The 27,697-nt window shown below is 34.4% G+C and overlaps 1 protein-coding gene across 2 annotated transcripts in view; it reads left to right on the top strand.

The window, feature by feature from the left end:
• Positions 1–27,697, top strand: part of IL7 (interleukin 7) — a 45,488-nt gene that overhangs the window by 4,129 nt on the left and 13,662 nt on the right. For both annotated transcript variants that reach the window (XM_037061639.1, XM_037061640.1), the window contains exon 2: positions 2,001–2,134. In XM_037061639.1, the coding sequence (XP_036917534.1) occupies positions 2,001–2,134 (134 nt within the window). The remainder of the gene's footprint in view (positions 1–2,000; positions 2,135–27,697) is intronic.

Raw genomic sequence — 27,697 nt, 5'->3', positions numbered from 1 at the left:
AGTTGAGGTGAAGTAGACACAACAGCCAGCTCTCTACAAAACATCCTCCTTTATCAAATCATAGAAGATGTTCTTTTGAAATAACATTTATGTATAAGGGTAAAAATGCCTCTGTTTCATTGTAGTATTTAAGTACTTTATTGTATTTCCCTTAAAGCTCATTCCAAGTTATGTGCCATATAACTTTTCTTTTATCATCTAATTCTCCCAAAGTCCACCATGGGGACACCTGTAAGGTGACAGAGAAAAGTTAGTTTGTCTACAATCCATACAAATCTGATTACAGAATTAGGACCTTGTAAATCATTAGTAGTTGTTCATACCTGGGAATCTTCAGGCTGAAGGAACAGTAGTAGAAGAGAGAGTGGAGCTGTATCATGTTGTATGGAAGTGGTTTGCATCCAGAAGACCAATGTACTTACATATTATCAAAAGATGATGACCATTTCTGATCAAGTCCTGGTGAGACAACAAGCTCAGGTTAAAATCCAGACCTGGCACCTACTATCCCTGTTTCAGAAAAAGATTAACTTGCAGAACTCTTGTTCTTTAAAACTAGTATGTATGTGACACTCAACAGTATTTGTCCCATGGTAGGTATTCAATTAAAGGTAACTAGTGTCATCATTATTATTAATCCCCTAAGTGATTATTGCTTGTCTTGTATGTAGATATTTCATGCCAAGCAATGAGTAGATTCCATGTGTCATTTTGTTTCTACTGCCTTTTCCAGGGTCAATGACATATGAAGATGAGATTCATGTAGGATTCATGTTTGTTCCCATATCTGCTACCCACCCTACTTTATTTGTAAAACATGGGTATTTAATAGCACATAATTTATGAAGTGCTACCAATTTTTAATCACAAATGATGGTACCATAGATGACAATGTTATTGGGAACTTTGTGATATATTTCATAGTTTTTAGGTCATTGTCACAATGTTAGTAGCTTGGGTTCTAAGGAGTATTGTTTGTAATCTTAATCAGAGCAGGTGCACATATGAAATGCCTTGCACTCAATAAGTACAGTTAAAGTTCATTTGGACAATTCACATATGTTGTCAATATAACCCAAGCATTTACCAAAAGATGCAGAGAAGATACTCTGGCAGGCTAATGAAGAATTGAGTCCCTATATAACCAGATTTTTATGTCTCAGAGGACCACTGACTTTCTATTCCTGTATTATTACTGCTCCAAATTATACCATTTATGATTTCATTCCTTTTGATTACACAATTTCCCCTAATTAGGAAGGCTTATAAAAACAGATAGAAATAATTAGTTAACAAATGTGAACTTATTTACTGAGTTTTTCTAACATATCAAGAAGCTAAACAGTGTTTGAGGAGAATAGGGGTCTTTGAGTACTTAGAAACAGCAGTTACTGAAAAGACAAGGAGTCTCAAAATACAAATGTCAGCTTTAACATTTCTGGAGGGGGTAAACACTACACATACACACACATATACCTACACACATAAACTCACACACGCATGATCACAGACTAGTACCACGGAGATTAACCTGTAATGCATCCACTTGGACAACCACTGAGTTTCACATACATATACGATCACATGCCATAGATCATAAAATTTCAAAAATGCATACTGTTTTTACCTGTCATTAGTTACCTATTCACCTGTGGATGCCTTTTCTTGTAGGGATGTTCAACATAAATCAAAATTAGATAAATTGCATTTATATGTTGAGTGTTTCCCAGAAGCAAAGAGGCTCTGCTGGCATCTACCCTTTTCTGCACTTTCTCAGAAAGTGATTTCTCAATTAAAAAGTGAAAGAAGCCCAAACACTAAAATTCTGTCTTACTTTTGTTTTAACTTAATATTGAATCTTATAGTTCTTCCCACTCTATCAAAAAGCCAAGATGCATGTTTACAATTATTAGAACTACATGGTCAGGCCCATTGAAATGCTACTATCAAATAACATGACTTATAATGTTCAGCTTATTCTTACTTGCTGTTGACTTTAGTTTCTTTTAGGTATATCTTTGGAATTCCTCCCCTGATCCTTGTTCTGTTGCCAGTAGCATCACCTGATTGTGAGATTGAAGGTAAAAATGGTGAAGAATATCAGCATATCATAATGGTCAGCTTCAAGGAGTTGGTATGTACTTCTTTTGCTTTTCTCACATTTAAACTCATTGGGAAAATTTAATGGGTGCTGTCACTATGCAGTTTTGTATTTTAGTATCTATTTGTAATTCTTGAAAGTGAAATAACTAAAGAATAAAATTCATTGAGCTACTGACTATGTATTTTCCTAACTGGCATCATTATATCCTTTAAAAACAATTCTTTCCTAAACTTTCAGAATTCCACAACTATCCTTTAAACCTTACTGCTGTTCATTATCAAATTTTTATAAGCATGATTTAGCATAGCTGTGTGCATTTCCTCACCTGTCATTAACAGTTAGTCTCTGTAGAAGCATTATGTCAAGAGGGAAAAATAAAAGAATATAACATTTAAGATTATCATGAAAAAAATATATATAGTTATCTCATTTTATCTGAATATATGTATATGCATATATATTATGTATGCATTTTTATACACATGCATATATAACTTGCTGTGAGTTAATTTTCTATTTACCATGGATGGTTTTTAATAATAGATTTTATTTTTAAAGCAGCAACTTTTACAAAAAAAAGTTGCACTGAACATAAAAAAATTCCCAGATATCCATTCTCCCTCTGCACAACTTCCTCTATTATTAACATCTTGCAATTTCGTGGTACACTTGTTATAATTGATGAACCAATCTTGATATGTTATTATTAATTAAAGTTTATAGTTGACTTTGGGCTTCATTCTTTGTGTTGTATAGTTCTATACATTTTGACAAATACATAGTGTCATGCGTCTGCCAATACAGTGCCCATAGAATGGTTTCAAATGCCCTTAAAACTCCCCTGTGCTCCACTGATTCATCCCTCCTCTCCTCCCCTTGAACCCATGGCAGCCACACACCTGTTTGTGGTGTCTCTAGTTTTGCCTTTCTGGTAGGTAATGTAGTTGGAGTCAGGGAGTACACATTTGTTAGACTAGCTTCTTCTACTTAGTAATGTGTAGTTAAGGCTTCCCAATGACTAATTCTGGAATGATTTACACCTCATCTCATTTTATTGCTGAATAAAATTCCATTGAGTGATTATACCTCAGTTTGTTTCTCCATTCACTGATAGAAGGACATGTCTTGGTTACTCCTATTTTTTGGCACTTATTAGTAAAGCTTCTATAAACATTCATGAGCCGAGTTTTTTGTGGACATACAAAGTGAGTTTTTAATTCACTTAGATAAATACCTAGGACAGTGATTACTGCATGGTATGGGAAGACCATGTTGACCTTTCAGTAAAACTGCCAAACTGACTTCTAAAGTGATTATACTATTTTTCATTTTATATTTTATGAATTGTTGACATTTTTCTGGACTAAATGATGCTACTAAATTAATCTTCCTGAGTCAAGATAATGTTTTTTTGTTTAACTTTATTATCTGTGAAGAGAATCAACAAGTATTATTAGTTCTGCAACACTCAGGTGAAACTGTAAAAAATAAAAATAAATTAAAACGCTATTGACAATTCAAAAGGAGAATTTAGCCACCAGATTCACAGCTCCCCCCTCCCCCACCCAGAAGTATAGAAGAGCTAATCTCATTAAAATGCACAGCAGCAACAATGACATTATTAAAGCAAAGCAAAGCATGCCTACTGGTCTTAAGGAGATTAATTCACAAGACTGGGAAAAGTATGTGAGGTAATCAGTCCAAGTGAAAAGTGCCACAATAAGCTCGGGGAAGTTGTAAATACGAGGTGAGAGTAGAGAAGATTGAGTCACTCACTCATGCATACTTTTCAGACATGGCTGTGTTTAAATCTCAGGGAGACCATAATAATACTGACACTTGAGAGTGCTTGTTATATTCCAGGTTATAACCGATTTAACTGTCTCAACGTTCCCATCAGACAGGTACTCTTCTAGCTTCAATTTCACCGAGGAAGAAAGAATCTGAGGCTCAGGCTGCTCAGTCTATTAAGTGTTAGAAGGATATGAGCCTCTGCTGGTAATCAGCACCCTTTCCTGCCCCCCAGTAGCAACATCTGTGTTAGGGGTGGTGGAAGACTGGGGATAAGGCAATGAAGGACCAGATATAGAGACTTCTTTTAAGAAGCTTGCCTTTGGTGATGTTTAGGTCTTGGGGGGAAGAATTCAAGTTGCAACTTGAAAAGCTGTGAGCCAGATTTGGATATAAGTATGTTCTAGGAGGAGGTGAATAAGGTCATCTGGGTGCTAAGAGACAGACCACATTGTGGAGTGGCATGCTGATCTTTAGAGTTTTTAGATAGTAAACCCTTTTAGTAAAAAAAAAATTTAATAGATTTAATCACTTATGCTATTACAGTTGTCCCATGTTTTTCTCTCCTTTATTCCCCTCCTCCCTGTACACCCCCACCATCATTCCCCTACCTTAGTTCATATCTAAAGGTCAGACATATAAGTTCTTTGGCTTTTACATTTCCCATATTATCTTTCAACTTCCCCTTGTCTATTTTGTACCTGCCATTTATGCTTCTTATTATCTGTACCTTTCCCCCATTCTCCCCCTTCCCCTCCCCACTGATAACCCTCTATATAATGTCTATTTCTGTGAATCTGTTCCTGTTCTAGTTGTTTGCTTAGTTCATTTTTGTTTTGTTTTGTTTAGGTTCCATTGTTGATCGTTGTGAATTTGTTATCATTTTACTATTCATATTTTTATCTTCTTTTTCTTAGATAAGACCTTTAACATTTCATATAACAAGGGCTTGGTGATGATGAACTCCTTTAACTTTACCTTATCTAGGAAGCACTTTATCTGCCCTCCCATTATAAATGATAGCTTTGTTGGATGGAATAATCTTGGGTGTAGGTCCTTGCCTTTCATAACTTTGAATACTTCTTTCCAGCCCCTTCTTGCCTGTAAAGTTTCTTTTGAGAAATCAGCTGATTTCTCAGCTGAGAAAATGTTATATTCTCAGCTAATGGGTACTCCTTTGTGGGTAACTGTCTCCTTTTCTCTTGCTGCTTTAAGATTCTCTCCTTCTCCTTAATCTTTGGTGATGCAATTATGTTGTGCCCTGGTGCGTGCTTCCTTAAGTCTAACTTCTTTGGAACTCTCTGAGCTTCCTGGACTTCCTGGAAGTCTATTTCCTTTGCCAGATTGGGGAATTTCTCCTTCATTACGTTTTCAAATAAGTTTACAATTTCTTGCTCTTCCTCTTTTCCCTCTGGCACCCCTATGATTTGGATATTGGAACATTTAAAGTTTTCCTGGAGGTTCCTAAGTCTCGCCTCACTTTTTTTGAATTCTTGTTTCTTCATTCTGTTCTGATTGAATGTTTATTTCTTCCTTGTACTTCAAACTGTTAATTGGGTCCTGCTTTCCTTTCCTTCATTGTTGGTTCCCTGTACAGTTTCCTTTATTTCACTTTTCATAGCTTTCACTTTTTTTCCTCTATTTTGTGACCATTCTCAACCATTTCTGTGAGCATCCTGATTACTAGTGTTTTGAACTCTGCATCTGATAGGTTGCCTATCTCTTTGTCACTTAGTTGTATTTATTCTGGAGCTTTGATCTGTTCAAAGCTGTATTTCTTTGGGCTGTATTTCTTTGTCTCCACATGCTTGTTACATAGTAAGGGGCAGATCCTTAGGTATTTGCCAGGGTGGGGCAACCTGCAGTGTGGCACTGTGTGTCGGGGAGGGGTCTGAGAGGGAACAATGCTGTTTGCTGGGCTCTCAACCAATTTTTAGTCATGTCCCTGGCTACCCAGGGACCCTTGGGTGCTGGTGCTGATTCACAGGTGGGTGGGTTTGTGTACATTCTAGGACCCTGCGGGTCTCTCCAACAAACTTTCTTGTGAGGCTGTGATTTTCTCCTACCACTGCAACCCCCACAGGTTTTTTCAGTCAGAGGTTTTAGGGTTTTATTTCCTTGAGCTGGAACCCTGAGTTTTGTGGTCTGTCTTCCTCCGTAGTTGTTCCTCCCAGTTTATCTGCATGCAAATGTGGGGCTACCTGCTTTACCACCCACCACGTCTCCTGTCCGGTCCTCCAGGGGAGGTGCCAACCTTGCTGTGAGTCATCCCCGCTCCAGCTGCCTGTCCGCCCCTCCTGCTGGTCTAGATGAATGTTTCTTCTTTAACCCCTTAGTTGTCAGACTTTCATACAGTTTGATTTTCTGGCAGTTCTGGATAGTTTTTGTTTTTAAATTTGTTGTTGTCCTTTTGGTTGTGCAAGGAGGCACAGTGTGTCTACCTATGCCTCCATCTTGGCTGGAAGTCAGCAAAAATTTTTTGAGCCTGTACTTCCACTGCACATTTAACATTTATTTATGTATCATAGCACTTTCATAGTATTTTCATGTACATTAGTAATGATACATACAAAAATTAAAATTTATCTAGATGAGATAAAAATAAATTGTGATAGAATTTTTAAAATTGCCCTCCCCTGTTGCAGTGGACTGTCCATTGTGGACTCCACTTTGAAGATCATGAATATAGCAGAAGACATGAATGGGCCTGTGTGTTATATATCAAAATGGGGAGTGGTCTTGATGTAATGGTATTTAGGCTTTCTTCTAAACATAACTAAAAGTCAATGGCGATTCAATCATAAGGTAACATTTCAGTAAAATACAAACCTTTCAGCGTTTGCTATGTGCAAAGTGGGCCATTAAAATAAGTGATAGTTCTTGTTCTCCTCTAATCTATTGTGGTGATGGAGACACATGTCACTGTAATACAAAATGATAATAGTACATTACAAAAGAGTTTGATACACATTATCTTACTCGAGCATCACAATATATCTATGAGGTGATAATGACATAATACTAATAGGGTTTGCTATTTGCCAGTGCTATTCTGAACAGTTTCCATGTATTAATTTTATAATTCTTAGAACTCTATATAATAAAGATACAGAGACCCAAATAACTTAGATGGCAAGTGGCAAAGCTAGAATTCAAATGCAAGCATTTTGGTTCTAGAAAATGCCCTTATGAGGCAAAGCAGTTAATAGCACCCTTCTGACCTCCTATTTTTGTGGGAGAACATGGATTAGGGAGTTGTAATGATAACTAATATCAGAAGGTATCAGGAACTTTAAGATGGTAACCCAGACTGGATGAATTGTAGGGAAAGAAGCCGGGGAGTTGAACAGGTGTTGTAAATATTGTCATAGCCATCTAAATGAGATAAATAAAGTGGAATCTAGTTGTAAACGTAAGAAAATAGACATGAGGAAAACCATTATGTAGAATCCAAATAGGGTCTAGGGAAGGGAGGTTCATAATCAATGATAAAGACGCTAATTTCATCTGATCTTCCAAATAATGGCGTTTAGATTCCTAGAATTGGAATAACTAAATTAAATAGATTTAGCATTTTAAAGTTTCTTAATACATATAACAAAATTATTTTCCAGAAAGAACCAATCAATTTATAGGTCTTATAGCAATAAGAATTATTGTCAGCATTGAGTATTCTTATTTTGTTTTTGATAAAATCTGTCAAGGCAATGGAAAAATAAGCTTTTGTTTTTATTTATATTTCTTTGCTTGTGACATTGCCTGGTTTTTTTACATTTATTAATTTTATATTTTTAATTATTTTGCATTGAGATAAAATTCAATTTACATTTTACTTTTTAAAGTGTGCAATTTAGTGGCTTTTCATATATTTACAAGTTGTGCAATCATCACCATTATCTACTTCGAAAACATTTGCATCACCTGGAAGAGTGATGAAAATCACTAGTAGTGACTTTCTATTCCCCAACATCAGATGCTGGCAAGCACTAATCTAGTTTTTGTTGCCATGGGTCTGTCTTTTCCAGGCATTTCATATAAATGGAATCATACAACATATAGCTTTTGTGTTGGGCTTCTTTCACTTAGTGTAATGTTTTTAAGGTTAACCATATTACGGTGTGAATAAGTAGTTCTTCTCTTCTTATAAATCAATAATATTCTCTTCTATGCATATAGTACATTTTGTTTAGCTATTCATCAGTTGATGGACATTTGAGTTGTTTCCATGATGAGTAATACTGCTTAGAACGTTGGTATACAAATTTTTGTGCAATTCTCTTGGATGTCTATCTACAAGTGAAATTGCTGCATCATATGGGTAACTCTGTTTAATTTTTGAGGAAAAGTCAAACTATTTCCAAAGTGGCTGCACCACTTTACATTCCCACCAGCAGTATGTGAAGGTTGTGGTTTCTCCACATCCTCACTAAATCTTGTGGATTATTTTACTCTAGTGATCCTGGTGTGTGGAAGGTGGTATCTCATATTTTTTTAATCCTCACCCAAGGACATGTTTTTACTGATTTTAGAGAGAGAGGAAGGAAGGGAAATGGACAAAGAGAGATGTGAGAGAAACATATGTGCCTCCCATATGTGCCCAGACTAGGGTTCAAACCCACACCTATATATGCATGTGCTTTAATCGGGGAACAAACATGCAACCTTTCGATGTACTGGATGGTGCTCCATCCAAATGGTCCACCTGGCCAGGGCTCATTGTTTTTTGATTTGCATTTCCCTAATGACTAATGATCAAGCATCTATCTTTTCATTACTGACCATTATTATTGATGTTCTTTAAAGAGGCCTCTCTTTTAATTCTCTGCTCACTTTTAAATTGTGTTATCTTTTTATTGGTCAATTGCAAGATTTTTTTTTATATATTCTGGATACTAGACCTTTATCAGACATGCAGTTTGTAAATATTCTCTCCCATCCTGTGGGTTGTATTTTCATTTTCTTTATAGTAGTCCTTGAAGCACATAAGTTTTGTATTTTGATGAAGTCTTCCTTTTTTTTTTCCTTTTCTTTTCTCTTTCTTTCTTCCATTATTGTTGGTCATGCTTTTGGTATATATACAAAGTCACAAAGATTTACACCTATTTTTTTCCTAAGAGATTTATAGTTTAAGCTCACATTTAAGTCTCTGATTAATTTTTAGTTAATTTTTGTATATGATATAAGGTGGGGGTCCAGCTTTATTCTTTTTCAGCTGTTCCTGAAACTTTTGGTGTAAAGACTGTTTTCTGCATTGAATGATCTTGCCACCTTTATTAAGTATCAATTCAACCCAAAATGTATGGGCTTATTTCTGGACTTTCAATTCTATTCCATTGTCTATTTGTCTTTCCTAATGTCAGTCACACACAATCTTGATCAGCATAGCTCAGTAGTTAGTTTGGGGATTGGAAGTGTGTATCCTTCAACTGTTTTATTTTTCAAGATTGTTTTGGCTTTCATGGGACCCCATCATTTATATTAAATTAATTATTGATATTTGTCTTATAGATTGTCTACATTTTTAAGGGATTCTGTTGTTTAAAAGCTTTAAAATTCAAATGCAATGCAAAACTCTCTGTTGGTAACATGATTCTGCATAATAATCTAGCCATATAACTCCACACACTTGTAAGGATGGCTCAGTTGGTGTCATGGACGGTGGAAACGGGGGGTGAAGAGCTTACGGGTATCTTTTCCCTCATAGCCCTGATTATCCCTTGTCATTCTCTTATGGGCTTTTACTGATATTCCTATTATTTGGTAATAGATCATTATATATTTAGTATAATAATTTTATGATTGTCATATATGTTGAAAACATTTTCCAGTTTATCATTTACATTTTATCTTGCTTTTTGATATATATTTCTTTGTATATAATTTTTATTTGATCTGTTAATGCTTTGTTGAACATTTTTATATTTGTGTTCATGAAACATACTGCATTGTAGTTTTCTTTTGATGTAATGTCTTTATCTGATTTTGGTATTAAGGTAATTCTGGTGTCATAGAATGAGTTAGAAAGTATTTCCTCTTCTTTCATTCTGTAAAAGAAATTGTAGAGATTCGGTCTAACTTATTCCTTAAATGTTAGATAGAATTCACCAGCAAACCCATCAGGGCCTGGTGCTTGCTCTTTTAAAAAGTCATTAATTATTTATTTTATTTCCTTTATAGACATAGGGCAATTCAGACCATCTGTTTCTTCTTACATGAATTTTGGTCACCCATGATTCTTGAATCTTAAAATACATGTAGATGTTACCAAAAGAAGTAGAACTGGGTTGGGGGGACTCCCTCAAGGAGAGGATTGATCACTTTACAAAAGAATGTAAGTAGGAAACCACTTGGCATGCTATGGCTGGATTGTAGGGTGCAAAATGAGAACTGAATCCTCAGAGGCAGCCTGGATGACTGACTCATTTCTGTCCCTATCATACTGAGGAATCTAAACTTTTTCCTAAGCACAGGAAGTCACTGAGGAATTTGTGTGTACAGAGGTGTGGCAAGCGGAAAGCCACTCAGTGTAAGAGCCATAACAACAGAAATCTTTGTCCTTCATAATTCACTGCTGTACTGGGAAGGACTAGAATTCTCAATAAACAATGAATGAATGAATGAAGTAATGCCATCAGATTTTTATCTTACAACTTTTTTTTTTCTGGCAACCCTATAGATAATTTGTAGGGTAGGATTGAAAACAAGACAATGGGAAACAACTTCAGTCATTAAGGTGAAAATTGTTGATGGGCATAAACCAAAGTAGTGATTCAAAATTTGAGGGTACTTCAGAACAAACTGAAAGGCTTATTAGGATATAATTTGCTCGGCCTCATCCCCAGAGATTCCTGTTTTTGAGGAATTTCAATGATCTGGGAGGCCTACTGGATAATTTCATGTATATCCCTACCTTATTTCTAAAGAATTTATGAAGTCAAAACAAAAATTAGAATAGTCCCCTGATTTTAATCTAATACTTAAATTCTGTTGCATCGGCTCTGCAAAGCCAGATATTACACTTTGTGGGTTTTAGCTGACACCAGTTTCCTTGCTTGTTTGTTTTTCAGTAGTTAGCTCAGCCACAGTAATAAAACAGAAAAAAACTGACTCGTAAACTGAATTAGCTATCATTTTTATCACACATTTTAGTTTAGAGTCCATGATTGAATCTCCATTTTAAGGATAAATAAAGCAATATTCTGTATCATAGAGAAATATATTGCCACTGACACCCTCAATTAGATTGTGTTTTAGTGAAGCAGCATTGCAGTGCAGTGTGAGGGGCACTGAGTGAAGGATAAGAAAACCAAGTTTTTACTAGCTTTGTTCTCAGCAAGCACTGTGAACTTGGATACCTCATTTAACCACTTTAGACTCTTCAATCCCCTTAAAATGTGGAAAATGAATTATCCCCGGGGTCACTCAGAGTGCGAAATTTTTTGAGAGATCGAAAAAATTGTTTTCTTATTTCCTTCTTCCTTTCCTTTTTCCTTCCTCCATTGCTGACTTGTCTGGATTATTTCCCTTCTTTCATAAGTTTTCATCAATCCCCTACTGTGTACAGTGCTCTATGTCAAATCCTTACAAATAATAATATTAAATGGTCATCAGTAAACATATAATTGAGGACTGGAGTGAAATTTATTCAGAAATATTATCTTATAAAGGAAGAAGTAAGCCATACTTGGATAAGAAAAGACTATTTCTTATTCTCCTGAACAGTCCTGACATCTTTTGACCATATATGTATGGATTTATTTCTGGACCATTCAATATAATTATTTATTATTCTATACACACACACACACACACACACACACACACACACACTCAGTATCCTGTGCCAGTACACTATGTCTTTATTACCATTGATTTGAAGTAAATTTTTAAATCAGGAAGTGTGAGTTCTAGTTTGTTCTTTTTTTCAAGATTGTTTTGTGTGTTTTAGGTCCCTCTCAATTCCATGTATATTTTAGAATCAGCTCATCAATTTCTAGGAAGAAGTGATTTGGGAATCTGATAGAGATCTTATTGCACCTGTACACCAACATGTAGGGTATTGTCTTTTTCACAATGCAAAATGATGGTTATAATCCATGAATACAGTATGCTTTTCCATTTTTTAAATCTTCTTTAATTTCTTTCAACAATGTTTTGTAGTTTCTAGACTATAAGCTTTGAAGTGCTTTTGTTAAATTTATTTATAAGCCTTTTATGTGTCTTTGATGCTATTGTAAATGGGATTGCTTTCTTTATTTCATTTTAAAATTATCTGTGATTCTTAACTCTGTACTTCTTGAATACTTACCTAAGTTTGTATCTTATTTCCCCATACTAGTCCATAGTTTGTCAAGGACAGTTTATGTTTAATTTATCTTTTTATCTCACAGAATGCTCAATATAGTACTTTGCACCTAGTAGTTTATCATAAAAATAAAAATATAAATTTTAATGGTATAGGATAAATAAGATATGAATTTTAAATCAATACCATAAGTTAGTGAGAACCCAGAATTTGTTTCAAATAGGCTAGGAAGTCTTTTTTCTTGAACATTTGTTTCTTTGGAACTTTTTTATAAATCAAATGTCAGGTACTTTTGAAATACTTAATATGAACTGGTTTTAGATGTTACACATTATTTTATCCACAAAAAATTGTTTCGCCTAAACATGACTCATATGATTGAATTATGTAACTCAGTCACTGGACTTGAGGCTGGTTAAAAATTTAAAGACTACTAGAAAATGCCAAATACTTTCTAGGAATGCTTCAGTTTTACACATGTTCCTGAAGGGCTGTCCTTTCTTTTAAGTTAGGAAATTTAATATCTAATGCCTAAGAGGTTATAATTGTTTTTTATAATTTCTAATGTCTTTATCTCTATTCTAGAGTCCCTCAGAGATTCAATTTCTGTCTTTGCATAGATAGCTCTCAATCAGTCACTGGTATATACCTCTTCCATGAACTTTGGAACCATTTAATTCTAATATGAATTATAAATCTCTACCTAGAGGTACCGTGGCACATCATGCACAATAGAGAGTTAATTATGATCACTGTTATCCTGTTCCTGCTTCTGCATTTTGTGTTTTGGGTAACAGCATTTGCATTTTTCCAGTCATTCAATCCTAAAAGCCTGGAATCATCCTTGATACCCTTGTTCTTTTATATCATTCATCATCAAATCCAATAGATTTAGTTTATCCCCATAACAGCTGTATAAGTCATTCATTCTATTGGCTTCCACTGCTGTAGTCTTAGTTCAGGTAGCCATCAAGTATCAGTGGGACAACTTCCAAGGCTGTCAGCCTGGTTGATCTTACTATCACCAGTGTATATCTGTTCTCTTCACTGGCATTTTCATTATCTTTCCAAAATTCAAATTTGATACTCTCTCTCCTTTTAAAATTTCTTTAATATGTTAAAGTCTTTTTATCCCTAATCTAGATATAAAAAAGGAAATAAAATTGTTATTGTTTAGAGAAGATATCACTATCTTCATAAAAAATACAGAAGAGTCAACAAAAGAACTCCTGGACCTAAAAGCAATTATAACAAAGTTGTAGGATACAAGTACAACATGCAAAAAACAATTGCTTTTGAATGATCAGCATTTGAAATTAAAAAACACCATTCATATTACCATCAAAAAAGAGAAGTACTCAGTTAACAATATAACAATATAACAATATTGTTATATTGTTATAACAATAACAATATACTCAAATAACAAGTACTCAAATATAACAATATATATGCAGTATCTATTTGAGAAAACCTATAAAATCCTGAGATACAGAAATCAATGAAGAACTCACTAGATAGAGATACTCCATGTTCATTGATAGGAAGACTCAGTAGTGTTAAGATGTCAATTACCAATGCAATTTAATAAAATCCAACCAGTTCTGTGGATATCAACAATCTGACTCTAAAGTTTGTATGGAATGTTGAAAGACCCACACAATATCCAACACAATATTGAAAAGTAAAAAAGATTACTACCCCCACCCAATCTCAAAACTTATTATAAAACTAAGATAATCAAAACAGTATGATACTTGTAAAAACATATATAAATCAATGAAACAGAATAGAGAACCCCAAATAGACCAACACTAATATAGTCAACTGATTTTTGACAAATGATCAAAGCCAATTCAATGGAGAAAAGATAGTCTTTTCAACAAATAATGTTGGAATAGCTGAACATCCATGCACACACAAAATAGACCTTCTACCTCTCATAAAAATAGACTCAAAATGGATCTTAGACCTAAATATAAAACACAGAACTATAAAACTCATAGCATAGCATAGTAATAAAATCTAGATGACTTTGGACTTGGTAGTAACTTTTCATGCATAACACCCAATAGTAAAATCCATGAAAAAAAAGAATGAGGTTGAATTTAATTAAAGATTAAAACTCTATTATAAGAATAAAAAGACAAGCCACAGAATGGGAGAAAATATTTGCAAAAGTATATCTGATAAAGGAATTACTTTCAAAATATCCAAAGAACTGTTAAAAGTCAACAATAACAAAAGAAACAATCTAATAAAAAGTGGGCAAAATACCTGGACAGACACCACACCATTCTATTCAGTGGCATACAGTCAATGATCAAAATAAATGAGCTACTAAGCTACACAGGACATAGAGGTATCTTAAATGCATGTCATATGAAAGAATTCAGTCTTAAAGGGCTACATACTACAGTGATTACAACTAATCATTTCAGTTGTAACACCCATTACAACTGAAATTACCAAACTATGGAGACACCAAAAAGATCAGTGGTTGCCAGGGGTTGGGGAAGGAAGGAGAGAAGAGGGAATGAGTGGATGGTGCATAGTGTAATTTTATAGCAATGAGACTATCTGTGCAACACTGTAATGGTGAATTCATGACATACGCACCAAAACCCTGAGAACATTACAGCACAAAGAATGAACCATATAAGCTATGAGCCTCATTTGTTAATAATGTAACAATAATGATTCATGTTTTATAACAAAGGTACCAGACATCAATGCAAAGATATTAATAATAGGGAAGACTGGATGAAAGGAGGGGATACGTGTGAAATTTCTCTTCCTTTTTCTGTAAACCTGAAAGTATTTTAAAACATAGAGTTTATTTTTGAAAGCAAAATAAAATAATTAATTAATTAAAAAATAAAAGTAGTTACATTAAGACTGCATAAATTCTCCAAATCCAACATCCTTTGGTATGCACAACTAGTTGCTGGGAAGGAAAAAATTATACTTCCATAGATACTTTCCTGGGAAGAATGACATTAAAAACCCAACCTCTTATTTTTTGAGGTTCCATGATATTACATTCTTTACGAAAGACTGAATTGTTCCTGGCTGCTATCCACTGATGGGGAATTCATCATGAGAGAAAGGAATCATAACTGGTTACCTGGACTCCACACAAGTTTCAAGACATTTGTTGGAGAAAGTTTACTCTAGAAAAATAAGGATTGTCATCACTTTCAGATAGAGTACTCTACAGTTGCAGATATCTTTGGAGACAATGTTGGGTATATAAATATGAATTAAATAATTATAATTTTGTCCCCTGAGGCCTGTGTATGGTTGGAACTGGTACAGATGCCTGGACCAATAAGAACATCAGACTATATTGCACAGGTTTTCTATGTTGATGCCTCATAGCCACTACAGACATCAAAAGAAGTGCTTTTCTTTCAAAAAAAGAAAGAAAAAGCATGAGCCAAAGGCTGTGGATGGATCAGATAGTCCTGTTTCCTCTACGTGGCAAATGGAAGGAAACATCATCTGTGATTAAACTTTCTATATTCTGAATTCAGAAGCTTGAAAATAAATATTTCTACTAATCTAGCAAGTCAGGATAGACCTACTTTAATTGGAAAAGTTGAAAAGATATGACATTTGAGTACTTTCAACCTGCTGAGGCATTCATACCTGTTTTGGAAAGTACTATGACCTTGTTACAACAAAGAAATGATATGATGTAGATTCTAAACTTTGTAGTGTACTTTAACAGACTGTGTTAGATGATGACACAATAGAACTTATAGGTGCATATATCACTGTGATTCATGATTTAAAATGTGCCGCAGGGGTAAGATGACAGATGAATGCACATTAAAATGAACTAAGGCCTTACAAAAGTATAAAATATAAAATCAAACTAAGGAAAAGACAATTGTTTTTTTAAAAAAGTCATTGAAAACTGGCAGCCTAACAATGAGAAAAATCTTTCAAGAAACCACAAGATAGTAGCATCTTCTGAAAAGAATGCCCCTCCAAAAATAATGAAATGTGGTTGAACGGTGGTGCCCCAGATGACATGCACACCGGGAACTCGTGAATGTGACCTAACTTAATTGTATCTGAGAACACCTTTTTTCAAGCTAGCATGTTCAGTCTGAATGTGCCGTTTGCTTGCTTAGCTATGTAATGTTGAATAAATTGTTTAATCTTTTTATTTTTTAGTTTCTTCATTTTTAAAATGAGGTGAAAATTAGAACCATATTTAATGGAGATATTATAAGGATTAAATGAATTAGTGTATACAAAGTTAATGAAACAGTGCCAGGAACTTGGTGAGCATTCGAGAAGGGATGGCTCTCAATAGTTTTCATGTTGGAAATGTCTGTAATAATACCTTCTGAATTTCCTATTTTACATCCTTAAAAAACAAAAGTAAATAAAAACCTATAACATTTTTGAATGGCAATAAATGATTTATGAGAGTGAAATTTTTTAAAAAATTGAACATACACAAGATGATTTGGCATTTATAGAACTTAGAGGTAGATCATCAATAACTGGCTTTCAATTTTTTTGTCATTAATTTTCTCCAAAAAGAGGCCTCCAGCCTTGATTATTCTTCATCATCTGATGCCCATTTCTAGCCAGACCTTGTGAAAACCACTGCTCAAGTTTATTGTGCTCATTTTACTAGCTAAGAAATTCAAGGAAAGGCAACATCGTATCAGCACAGTGCCACAGGAAGGTCTTCTGGTCTGGAAATGTTTGGGTCAGAACCTTAGCTTTGTCACTTTAGTTGGAAACTTTGGACAAGTCAATTACATACTGTAGGGCTTTAAAATTTTTAATTCATAAAATTAGAATTGTGGCTTATATAATAATCTCAGAGGCCCATTCCTGCTGAAAAATTATATAATGACTCTCGTGGAAAAACTATATAATGCAGCAATATGCACCTATTCACACCTCTGTTTCAATGTTCTTTCCATTGCACAGATGTAGGATTACAGTTTATTTAGAATAAGCAGAGAACGGACACCCCATATGAAGCTTCTATATAACTCTCATAACAGTATTCCTATACATTCGAGTAAGATTTGTTACTCTTTTGTCTGCAGCACTGTACCCTGTACAGGTGAATATGTTGCCAAATTTCTAATATTTAGTGTTTGTATTTGACACCAACATTAATATTTAGGAAAACCTGCCAATTACTGAATCATGTATTTCTGGAATACCACTTCTTATCTCCAAGTGTACCTAATCACACCTTGATTAATACAAATGAATAAAAAAGCAAGTTGTATATCTAGGGTATGTTGGTGAAGCTGGGAAGACCTGGCATGAATAGAAAATATATATTCCCCTCAAGGAAAAGTCTTTGATGAATATGGAACTTTGCACAAGATAAAGAATGGGTTTAACAACTAAGATTTATTCATCACATTTTGTGGTACCCTCCTTTGTTCTGTAATCATAACTTTGTAAGTATCAAAGAAATTCTATAGAGGTAGTTTCACAAATGAAAACTCACACTCATAAGTTTTCTTTTTCCAACTCTTCTGCATAAAAAAGCATTCTGGGGGCACTTTTATGATATTATTTTGAAACATCATATTTGATAAGATAGTCATTTTCAATGTTATTCTTGTGTTCTTTGCTTTATTCCTGGAGTGTTCTCTACAGTGGATGACCATCAATTTTATTGAAGCATTTAACTTTCTCTTTCTGCTATTGTTTATATTTTATGAAGACATGGAATATAAAACATGCTATTTTATGAGTGTAAGTTAAATAAGAAGCAAAGTAATAATACATTTTATTAAAACTAATTTACTTGAATAAAAGTAATCTAATCTTAATAAGTGGATTATATATTTTATCTTTAAAGTGAATATTTCTTGTATAAGCATGTTTCTTTCAGACTACCTAATTTAATTATTCAAAATAAACAGGTCATTAATAAAAAACTCATTGGGAAAAAAAAAGAACAACTACTTTACTTGGGCTACTCTGGGTCATAGAAAAACTGGGGAATTACCAAAATTACACTTTGGTAGCCTCGGGGCTTTAATTTATAGTTGTGAATTAATAGCACTATATAGTCACCTTAGAACTTTAGCAAAAAATTTAGTTTGAAATATGTTTTGGCTATTAAATTACTGTATTCAATATCCTCTCTCTTAAATGTCAGAGTGTAATTGATATATATTTATTGTCATAAAAAGGAATAAATGCTAACACCAAAAGATTTTCCCTACTCACCCCCTGTCCCAACACTTGTTAACATGCAAAGCTGGACAAGAGACAAAGGAAAGGCAGGAATGCAGCATTTGAGAAGGATGTGCTATCTCTGTCTTTGCAACATGACACCTTCTGAAAACCTGTCTGTTGAGGATGGACTCTCAGTGATAGAGGAATTGAGAATATTAGGATAAGCAGAGTCAATTACACAAATGTTTGTATAAAAGGTTTATATGTGTTTTCTTCTAAATTTTGCTGAAAAATTTAGAAAATGATTATAAGTTTGGAATTAATTATTTGATCATTTGTTTCACCATGACTATTCCCAAATAAAAAAGCCTGTTTACATGCTAAGATATCTCCAATTTGGAGTCACTTCCTTTATTCAGTGGGACTTGTCCCAAATGCACATTTCTAGCAAGACAGAAAGTCTTACAAGCAGCCTTCCTTCTGATCCTTCCGTATTTTTCACAGCTGTATACCTGCCTCCTCTCATTTCTCCATAATTTACAATTACTCATCACCTAATTTGATTCTCCGGGCAACAGAGATAAGCGTCATGATCACCCACACAATATGAGCACTTCCCCAGCGTGTACTAATCGTCCTAAGGGAGAGTTGGAATCATGCCACATCCCTGCCCAGCAACTCTCTCGATAGGCTACCACTCATTTTCTGCTGAATGCAGGACTAATACATTTTCTGGGCATCTTGGCAGCAGAATCTGCTCCCAGTCTGTATTTCTAGCGTACTTATACTCTCTGCATTGCCCTGGATTGCAATAAAATTAGACAAACTAAACCTAAAACTAAAACTAGACTACTTACTATTTCCCAAAAGAGCTCCACATTTTTGTACCACCGTACCTTTGCTCTGTGTTCTCTCATTTTGGAATTTTCTTCTTCCTCTGTCTTTCTCCCCAAATACATGCTCACTTTTAAGTACCCTTTAAGATTAAGCCCAGGTTATACTTCATTCTTAGACTGATCAAAAGTAATCTTTCTTTTATAGCATTCTATCTTTATAATTTAGTCAGTTATCACTCTATTTTATGCACAAAATATGAACATTCACATATATTCAATAAATTTCCTAAGTAGACACATAATGAATAAGCAAAGAAAGAGGATTGTAAGCTATGTCATATAGACTGGATTTAAGATAAATCTTAAAGATTTATCTTAAATAGATTTATCTTAAATAAATTCTTAAGGAAAAGAATATAGTTTCCAACTTTTCTTTTGTCTAGAACTTACAACATCAACCCTTCTATTATAAAAATTGAATTGAGTTCACATTACTTAGATGGCACAGTTGGTGTAGTAGGAAAACACACAGGCTTTGTAACTGGGCAAACCTATTTGTGTATTATCTGTGCATATCATTGGTTTTCCACTTAGCCTGTTTGGGAATCTGCTTTGTCTGGGATTATGAGGTGTAATGGTGAAGGTGCTTGTTGTTGTGCCGAGCACTGTTTGCTCAGTCATTCGAGGAGGTCAGTCATTCAAGGAAGAGGTATTCCTGGGATAGAAAATATAACAAGCTTTTTTTTTTTTTTTTGAGAAAGAAATGTTTTCCTGTCTTTGGAGCTGGAAATGAGTTGCTCTAGAAATCTAAGTTAGGAGAGGAGGTTTTTTTTTTTTTAATCCTCATCTGAAGACATGCTTATTGATTTTAGAGAGAAAGGAAGGGAGGGAGAAAGAGAGGGAGAGAAACATCATTTGGTTGCCTCCTGTACTCACACCAACCGGAGACAAAACCCACAACCCATGCTGACTGGGAACTGAGTCCATGACCTTTTGGTTTATGGATGATGCTCCAACCAACTGAGCCACACTGGCCTGGTGGGAGGAGCTGCTTTAGTTCTCAAGGTGGACTTCCTCTGACCATATGAAGGTTGAGCAGGAGCAAGCCATAGATTTTCATTGGTGAAGGTAGCTCATCAGAATTGGGGCTGTTTTCAGAGCAGCAAGCATCCAGGGTATGGGTTATGAAAGTCTCCAGGCTCAAGAAGGTATATTTGTTAGGGTGCTTTCACTTATAAGTAGCAGAAAATTGAACATAAATAAATGTAAACATTACAGAGTACTTCATTGGCTTACATAACTGAAAAGTTCAGCAGTTGAAAGCTCTCAGTTGTGGCTTAGTCAGAAGTTCAGTTGTATTTCTTTACAATTTTCTCACTGTGTTTCTGTTTGTCACTTGGCTTCATACTGTGGCTTTCCAGTAGCAACGAGTTTTTTCTTTTTCTTCTTTCAAATCTGGAAGAATAATCATTGTCTTCCCTAAAAGTGATCAACCAAGCTCCTAGCTATACTCACTGGATTATTTGTGAGACAAGCTCTATGCCAGGGGGACACCAAGGCTCTGATTGCTTTAGACCTTGGTTGTTTCAGCCAATTTCTCTGTCAGGGAAGATAGGATAATCCTTATTGTCTTAATATCTAAGTATTAGACCCATTAAAGCCCAATTTATGTGGGAGTGGAATTCCGGTAGTTTCAAAACAAACAAACAAACAAAGCCAAGCACTTCACTGCTAAATAATGGAGAGGGGAGAAGAGAGAGTAGGAAAGATGCAAAGAACTCTGCAGTATCCTTTAAAATAGGTGTGTTAGGAGTTCCAATGCCCAGAGAAATGCTTCGGTCTCAATGAGGGCTATGATCCATCTCTATAACCAAAGTGGGACATTAATGGTTGTCACTAGAGAAACAGCTTTACTCAGGCAGCTGGTGATTTCATTAAAGTTCATCATCTCTGGAGACAGATTTTGACAGCAAGTTGAGCAGACCAAGTGGAAAAACTTGATTTTATCAAAGAGCACACATTAGGCAATACCATGGAGAATTAAAAAAATTCTTTGTGAGGAGTTAGGCTACATCGGGTAGAAAATTAAAGGCTTATAATGGCAATTTTCAACTGGTGTGCCACAAGAATTTTTAAAACATTACCTGACTATTTAGTCAGAGGCACTGACCCCTTTTCCCTTACATTGTCAAATAAAAAGATGACAACAGCCAACACAGTGATAACTATCCAGTGTGAATGCCCTTTGTTGAACCATAAATATATAGGTCATATAATAGAGTTACATCTTATTGATCATATCACCTAATAAGTTGCATTGTATTTGTTAATTCTTGGTACCCCAAATTCTCATATATAAATATTGGCACCTAATTTTTTTGAAAAGTCACTTTAGAGCAAAAATGATAGGTAATTCTTATTATTTTTTGTACATCAATCAAAATTATATTTTTGTCAGCAAACAATACATTTTTTTGGTGTGCCACATAATTTTAGTGATTTGTTAATGTGTGCCATGAGATGAAAAAGGTTGAAAATTGTTGACTTATTATAATGAGTGTGTAATAAAGAAGAGTGACTTTATGTTGTAATCATCATAGATACACATGTAAAGTCTCCCATACAAAAGCCAAGATTTTATATAACTACACAACCATAAATATTATCTTTTCACCTCTCTCTCTTCCTCTCTATCTTTCTATATTTTTCTCTCACATACATACACACACATATAGATACTTACTATTTTGTGTATTTGTGCATAAATATAATTAAGAGAAGGTAATTGATACCATAGACAGTGTCCAGAGAGATAATCTGTGAAAAATAAATGATTCTCAAAAAAAGCTAACAAATGAAATAGGAGCCAACATTCCAGAATTGAAGAGAGATATATTTTTGTATTTGGAAAAGATAGTTTGCTCATTGTGAGTCAACAGTAATAACAAGAGACAAACACTGGGATATACCAAGGAGAAATTTTTCAAACAACCTCTTTCTAGAAGAATAGGCAGGGTTTCCAATAAAGGAAAATTAAATCAGGCTACCCTTCAATATTTCATTAAAGTTTACCTCAATTGACCAATTTCTACTGAGATTTGTTATAACAAGACCATGAATTCAAAATCCTAGACCTAGGCAAATTTCACTGAATGTGCAAGAAAAATCAGTATACACAGAATTCAGTAAGGATACAGATTCCTTATCTAAAACAATCAGGAAAACTGGGCTGTAAGATTGGTCCAGTTGAACAATATATTAATAAATGAATGGTGAATAAAGATGAGTTATTAAATAGTGAACTATTTAGTTACATCTGGATAGTTATGGCAAATACAGGCATAAATCAATAACGTTTCACCTAAAAACTAATAACATACAAAGTATGTTATGTCGTCACAGAGGGCTGAAAGTAAAAAAGATGACATATCCCTCTTTTTATATCAAAAAGACTACTAGATCTGCTTAGTATTTATATTGAGAGAGAATGTAATTATATATATTTTTGGAAAATACTTCTAAAAGAATTTTTTAATATGCTAAAATTTATATGCCAATATTGCAAAACAAATAAAAAGGAACATAAAGAAATAATGAGTCATGGCTGGGTAGCTCAGTTGGTTAGAGCATCGTCCTGATACACTGAGGTTTTGGGGTCAGTCCCAGGTCAGGGCACATACAAGAATCAATCAATGAATGAATGATTAAGTAGAACAACAAATAAGTGTTTCTTTTTTCTTTCTAAATGGTTTTATTTCTCTTTACCCTCTCTCTTTAAAAAATCAGTAAAAAATTAAGAAATAATAATGAATATCTAGTAAATAAAATTATTTTAAACTATGAAATTAAGTAAGACTAACTGTATAAAACTTGCATTATATGAGAGATTCACCTGAAAATAAAACATAGAAAATATTTTAAATTTTCTAATATAAAATGTACTGGTCATTAAGAGACTCTACAAGAGTAGATAAGAACAGGCTATTTATATAAAAGAATGCAAATTGTGAGTAATATGAAATGATATTTATCTTCCAGGACTTATGGAAATGCAAATTTAAATGGATAATGAAGCAGAAATTGTCTTATGTCAGGATTGGTAAAAATTTCAAGGTTGATGACATCTGGTGCTGGAAAGGATGTGACAAAACACACTCCCTTATTTGCTAGTGGAAGTGTGAATTATTTTTTGAAATAAATATATATTTTTTCTTCAGGAAATTTCAATTATGGGAGTCAATTTTAGAGCAATGTAGGCACTAATATAAAAGAATTTATATACATATATATATACACAAACATACACACAGATACACACCCCTATCTTGGAACAGTAAGTCCTCCCGAATGTCAGTGATAGGTACTTGCAACTGCAGGGAAATGACTTGTAAGGAAACTGATTTTATTATATGCTAATTGATATAAAAATTAAGCAATGTCAACATAAAAATTAAGCAATGTGGAGAATTTTTGGCGAGTTTATTTGAGTCAAACTGACAATTGCTGGAAAGCAAAATTTGAATGGATTGAGAAATGTTCCAGAGGATGGTTGTTTAACACCTTACTTTATATATTACAATCAAAAGAGGAGACAAAAAGAAGTTACAAGAAACACATTGGTGACAGGTTTAGGGAGGCAGGAGAAAGCAAAGCAGGGAAACCTCTGGGATGGGATAAAAGGTAAAATAGACTTATACTTTTTTACAGGGGTTGATAAAGGATAGTTAACAGTCAACAATTAACCTTGTAACAGTAACAATGAGGGGATTTGTGGTCTCAGCTTGTGCCCGAAGGGTTTTGGGAAAAAGGAAGTTACCTTGACATTCCAGAGGTGTGTTATTGTAAATGCAAAAAGACAATAGAAGGGTTTAGTTAAGATAAAGATTGACCTTTGTTAGGGAATAATACTGACCTAGGATATGACTGCCTGTCATGATTTGCTTGTAATGGGGTATTTTTTCATTACCATTTTAAACCCCTTAAAGGGCATCCCTCACACCTCACTCCTCACCATTCCCTACCCTGAAATCACCACACTGTTGTCCATGTCCATGAGTCTTTTTTTTCCTTTTTGCTTAATCCCTTTGTACCCTCCCCACCCCCCATTTCAGACTGCCCTTTTGTGATTACTTTTAGGTCTATGAGTTTGGAAGGCTGCCTTGCCAACCTACCCTGAGCTTGTCAGGTTAATGTGTGGCCCACAGTTCCTAGGGCATCTCATCAATGTTATAACAAAACAACCTTATTTAAGGACCTGGTATACTGCCTTGTCTGGGTAAAGTCACCTCTGGGTGGAATGCTGCCTTTTAAAAACACCTAAGATTCTTAAGAAATCAGTCTTTGCGGCTACAAGGTTAATCACAGATGCAGTAATTAAATGACAGCATGTTAACCTCTTGATTCCCTGCCTGCCTATGTGAACAACCTTAAGAAGCAAGTCCTAAAAAAAGAGTTTAATTTGCAAACTTTGTTTTCAAAGATATAGGTGTGTATGTATAAGTAATATACAATATTATATGTTATAGAATGGATATGGATGGTGTTCCTATATACAAATAATATAAATTTCATATATATACTATATTATAGGGCACATTACACATATACACGTCCCAAATGCATGTATATGTGTGGGTAGGGAGGACACTACTTTAATTACTGTAATCAGGGGAAAGGTGTATATGTGTCTATTTTGAAGTTTTGATTTTAATGAAATCCCAGTTATCAGTTACTTCTTTAATAAATCATGCTATCACATTTTGGAGATTTTATTTTAAAAGCTATCACCATACTCAGGTCATCTAAGTTTTCTCCTACATCACCTTCTAGAAGCCTTGTTTCATGTTTTAGATTTAGGACCGTGATACATTTGAAGTAATTTTTTGTGATAGGTATAGGGTCTGTGACTATATTTATTTATTTTTGCATATGTATGTCCAGTCATTCCAGCACCATTTGTTGAGGGACTGTCTTTTCTCCATTGCATTGCTTTTGCTTCTTTGTTCAAGATCAGTTGACTCTTTTTATGTGTGTTTATTTCTGGGCTTGCCTTCTGTTTTATTATGTATCTATTATTTTGCCATTATCACTGTGTAGATTACTGTAGTTTTATAGTAAGTCTTGAGTTGAGTAGTGTCAGTCCTTTGGCTTGATCTTGTCTTTCAATATTGATTTGGCTACTCTGGATCTTTTGCTTTTCCATGTGCTGATTTTAAAGTAAGTTTGTTGATATCCATAAAATAACTTGCTGGGATTTTTATTAATATTGTGATAAATCTCTAAATCAATTTGGGAGAACCAACATCTTGACAACAATGAGTATTCTTATTCATGAGCATGGACTATCTCTCCACTTATTTAGTTCTTTGATCTTTCATCAGAGTTTTATAGTTTTCCTCATAAAGATCATACATACTCTGTTAAATGTGTACCTACATATTTAATTTTGGGGGGTACTACTGTAAATGGTGTGTTTAAGTTCAAAGTCCACTTGCTCATTGCTGGTATATAGAAAAACAATGAATTTTTTCTTCTACTAACCTGTATACTGCAAACTTGCTATAATCATTTTATTAGTTCCAGGAAATTTTGAATTTATTTTTTGGATTTTGTGTATATTCTTTTGGATTTTGTGACATTGATTGTGTCATATAATAAAAAAAGACAGTTTTGTTCCATCCTTTCTAATTTGTATACTTTCTATTTCCTTTTCTTTTTTTATTGAATCAGCCAGGACTTCTAATGGAGTGTTGAAAAACAATGATGGAAGGAGTGTCCTTGCCTTGTTTCCGATCTTAGGAGAGTTTTAAAGGATGATTTATCAGGGTACAGAATTCTAGATTGGTGGTTTTTCTCTCTCAATGTTATAAACATGTCACTTCACTCTCTTCTTGCTTGTGTGTGTTCTGAGGAGCAGTTGGGTGTAATTCATGTCTCCTCTGTAAGTAAGGTCCTGCCCCATAGCTTTTTTCATGATTTTTTCTTAATCTTTGATTTTCTAAAGTTTGAATATAATATACCCTAGATATAGGACTCAGGGCATTTCTCTGCTTGGTGATCTATGAGATTCCTGGTCTGTGGTTTAGTGTGTGGCATTCATTTAGAGAACATTCTGTCATTATTGCTTTAAATATGGTTTGTGTTCTTTTCCTTCTCATCCTAATATTTACCTGTGCATATGTTACACATTTTGTAGGTGTTCACAGTTCTTAACTATTCTACTTTTTTCCCCCAGTATTTTTTTTTTTGCCTTTTAATTTTGGAAGTTTCCACTGTGATATCTTTAAGTTCAAAAATTCCTCAGCCATATCTAGTGTAATCAGGAGCCCATTATCTTCTTACAGCTTTTTAAAATCTATAGTATTTCTTTATGATTCTTTCTTAGAATTCCCACCTTCCTGATTACATTATTTTTCTTACATGTTTTCTACTTTTCCTATTAAAGCCCTTAGCATATTAATCATATATTTAAAAAATTCCAAGTATGATGATTTCAACATTTCTGCCATATCTATCTCTGGTTCTGATAGATGCTCTGTATCTTCAGATTGTTCTTTTCTGCCTTTTAGTAGACCTTGTAATTTTTGTTGAGATGTGGACAGGATGTACTGTGCAGAAAGATGTATGGTAGTAATGTAGTGGTAGGTGTGGGGAGAAAGGAAGCATGGTATAGTCCTGTGATTAGGTCTCAGGCTTTGATGAGTCTGTGCCTCTGGGCTATAAATTTGACTGGTGCTTCTCAGTACCTTCAACCCTGAGGTAAGACAGAATGGCTAGAGGGGCCGAGATGGGTATTTTCCTTACTTCAGATGCAGGTTAGTTTCTGGTTAACTACTTTCTTCTGAGAATGGGCACTGTGAAGAACGTAAGGCTCTGGCATATACAGAGTGATTCCTTTCCCCTCCCTCTGCCAGAATAACAAAGGGATTTTTTTTTTCAGGTATTCACTGTGAGAAATGTATAGAACCCCTGTAGGTAAAACTTGGAAAAGTGTGCTTCTCACCCACAATGATAGGGTTTTCTTAACAGTTTTTACTTCTCAGACCTGTCCACTCTGAGCCTCCAACAATTCACCAATTACATTTGAGGGTCTCCGGACACCAGCACTGTTTCCCATAGAAGTTCCAGCTCCTGTAAATTGTGATTAGCATAGCCACCTGTCTGTCTCTCCAATATTTGGGGTAGCAGTTTGCCCTGTGACTGCAGTCCTCTGATGGGCATAAGAAAAGTTCCTGATTCTTAAGTCTATTCAACTTTTTTACTTGTTATGATGAAATGGTGACTCCTAAGCTCCTTGACTATCAAACTGGAAAGCAGTAGTCCCCCAAACAACTCTACCCTCATACTAATAGTTCTTGGGTTGATATAGAATTATTAACTGATATACAAATAAGTATAACTTAGTGTAATGGAATTGACTTAGTAAATATACAACTCAAATCATGAGCCTGAAAATACATGAGTATATTAGAAACAGATCAAAAC

The sequence above is a fragment of the Sturnira hondurensis genome, unplaced genomic scaffold (genome assembly GCF_014824575.4).
Source record: "Sturnira hondurensis isolate 20B ecotype Veracruz unplaced genomic scaffold, ASM1482457v3 Scaffold0013499, whole genome shotgun sequence".
NCBI classification, from domain to species: domain Eukaryota; kingdom Metazoa; phylum Chordata; class Mammalia; order Chiroptera; family Phyllostomidae; genus Sturnira; species Sturnira hondurensis.
Note: the sequence above shows the minus strand (reverse complement) of the source record. Positions and strands in the feature narration are given on the sequence as shown.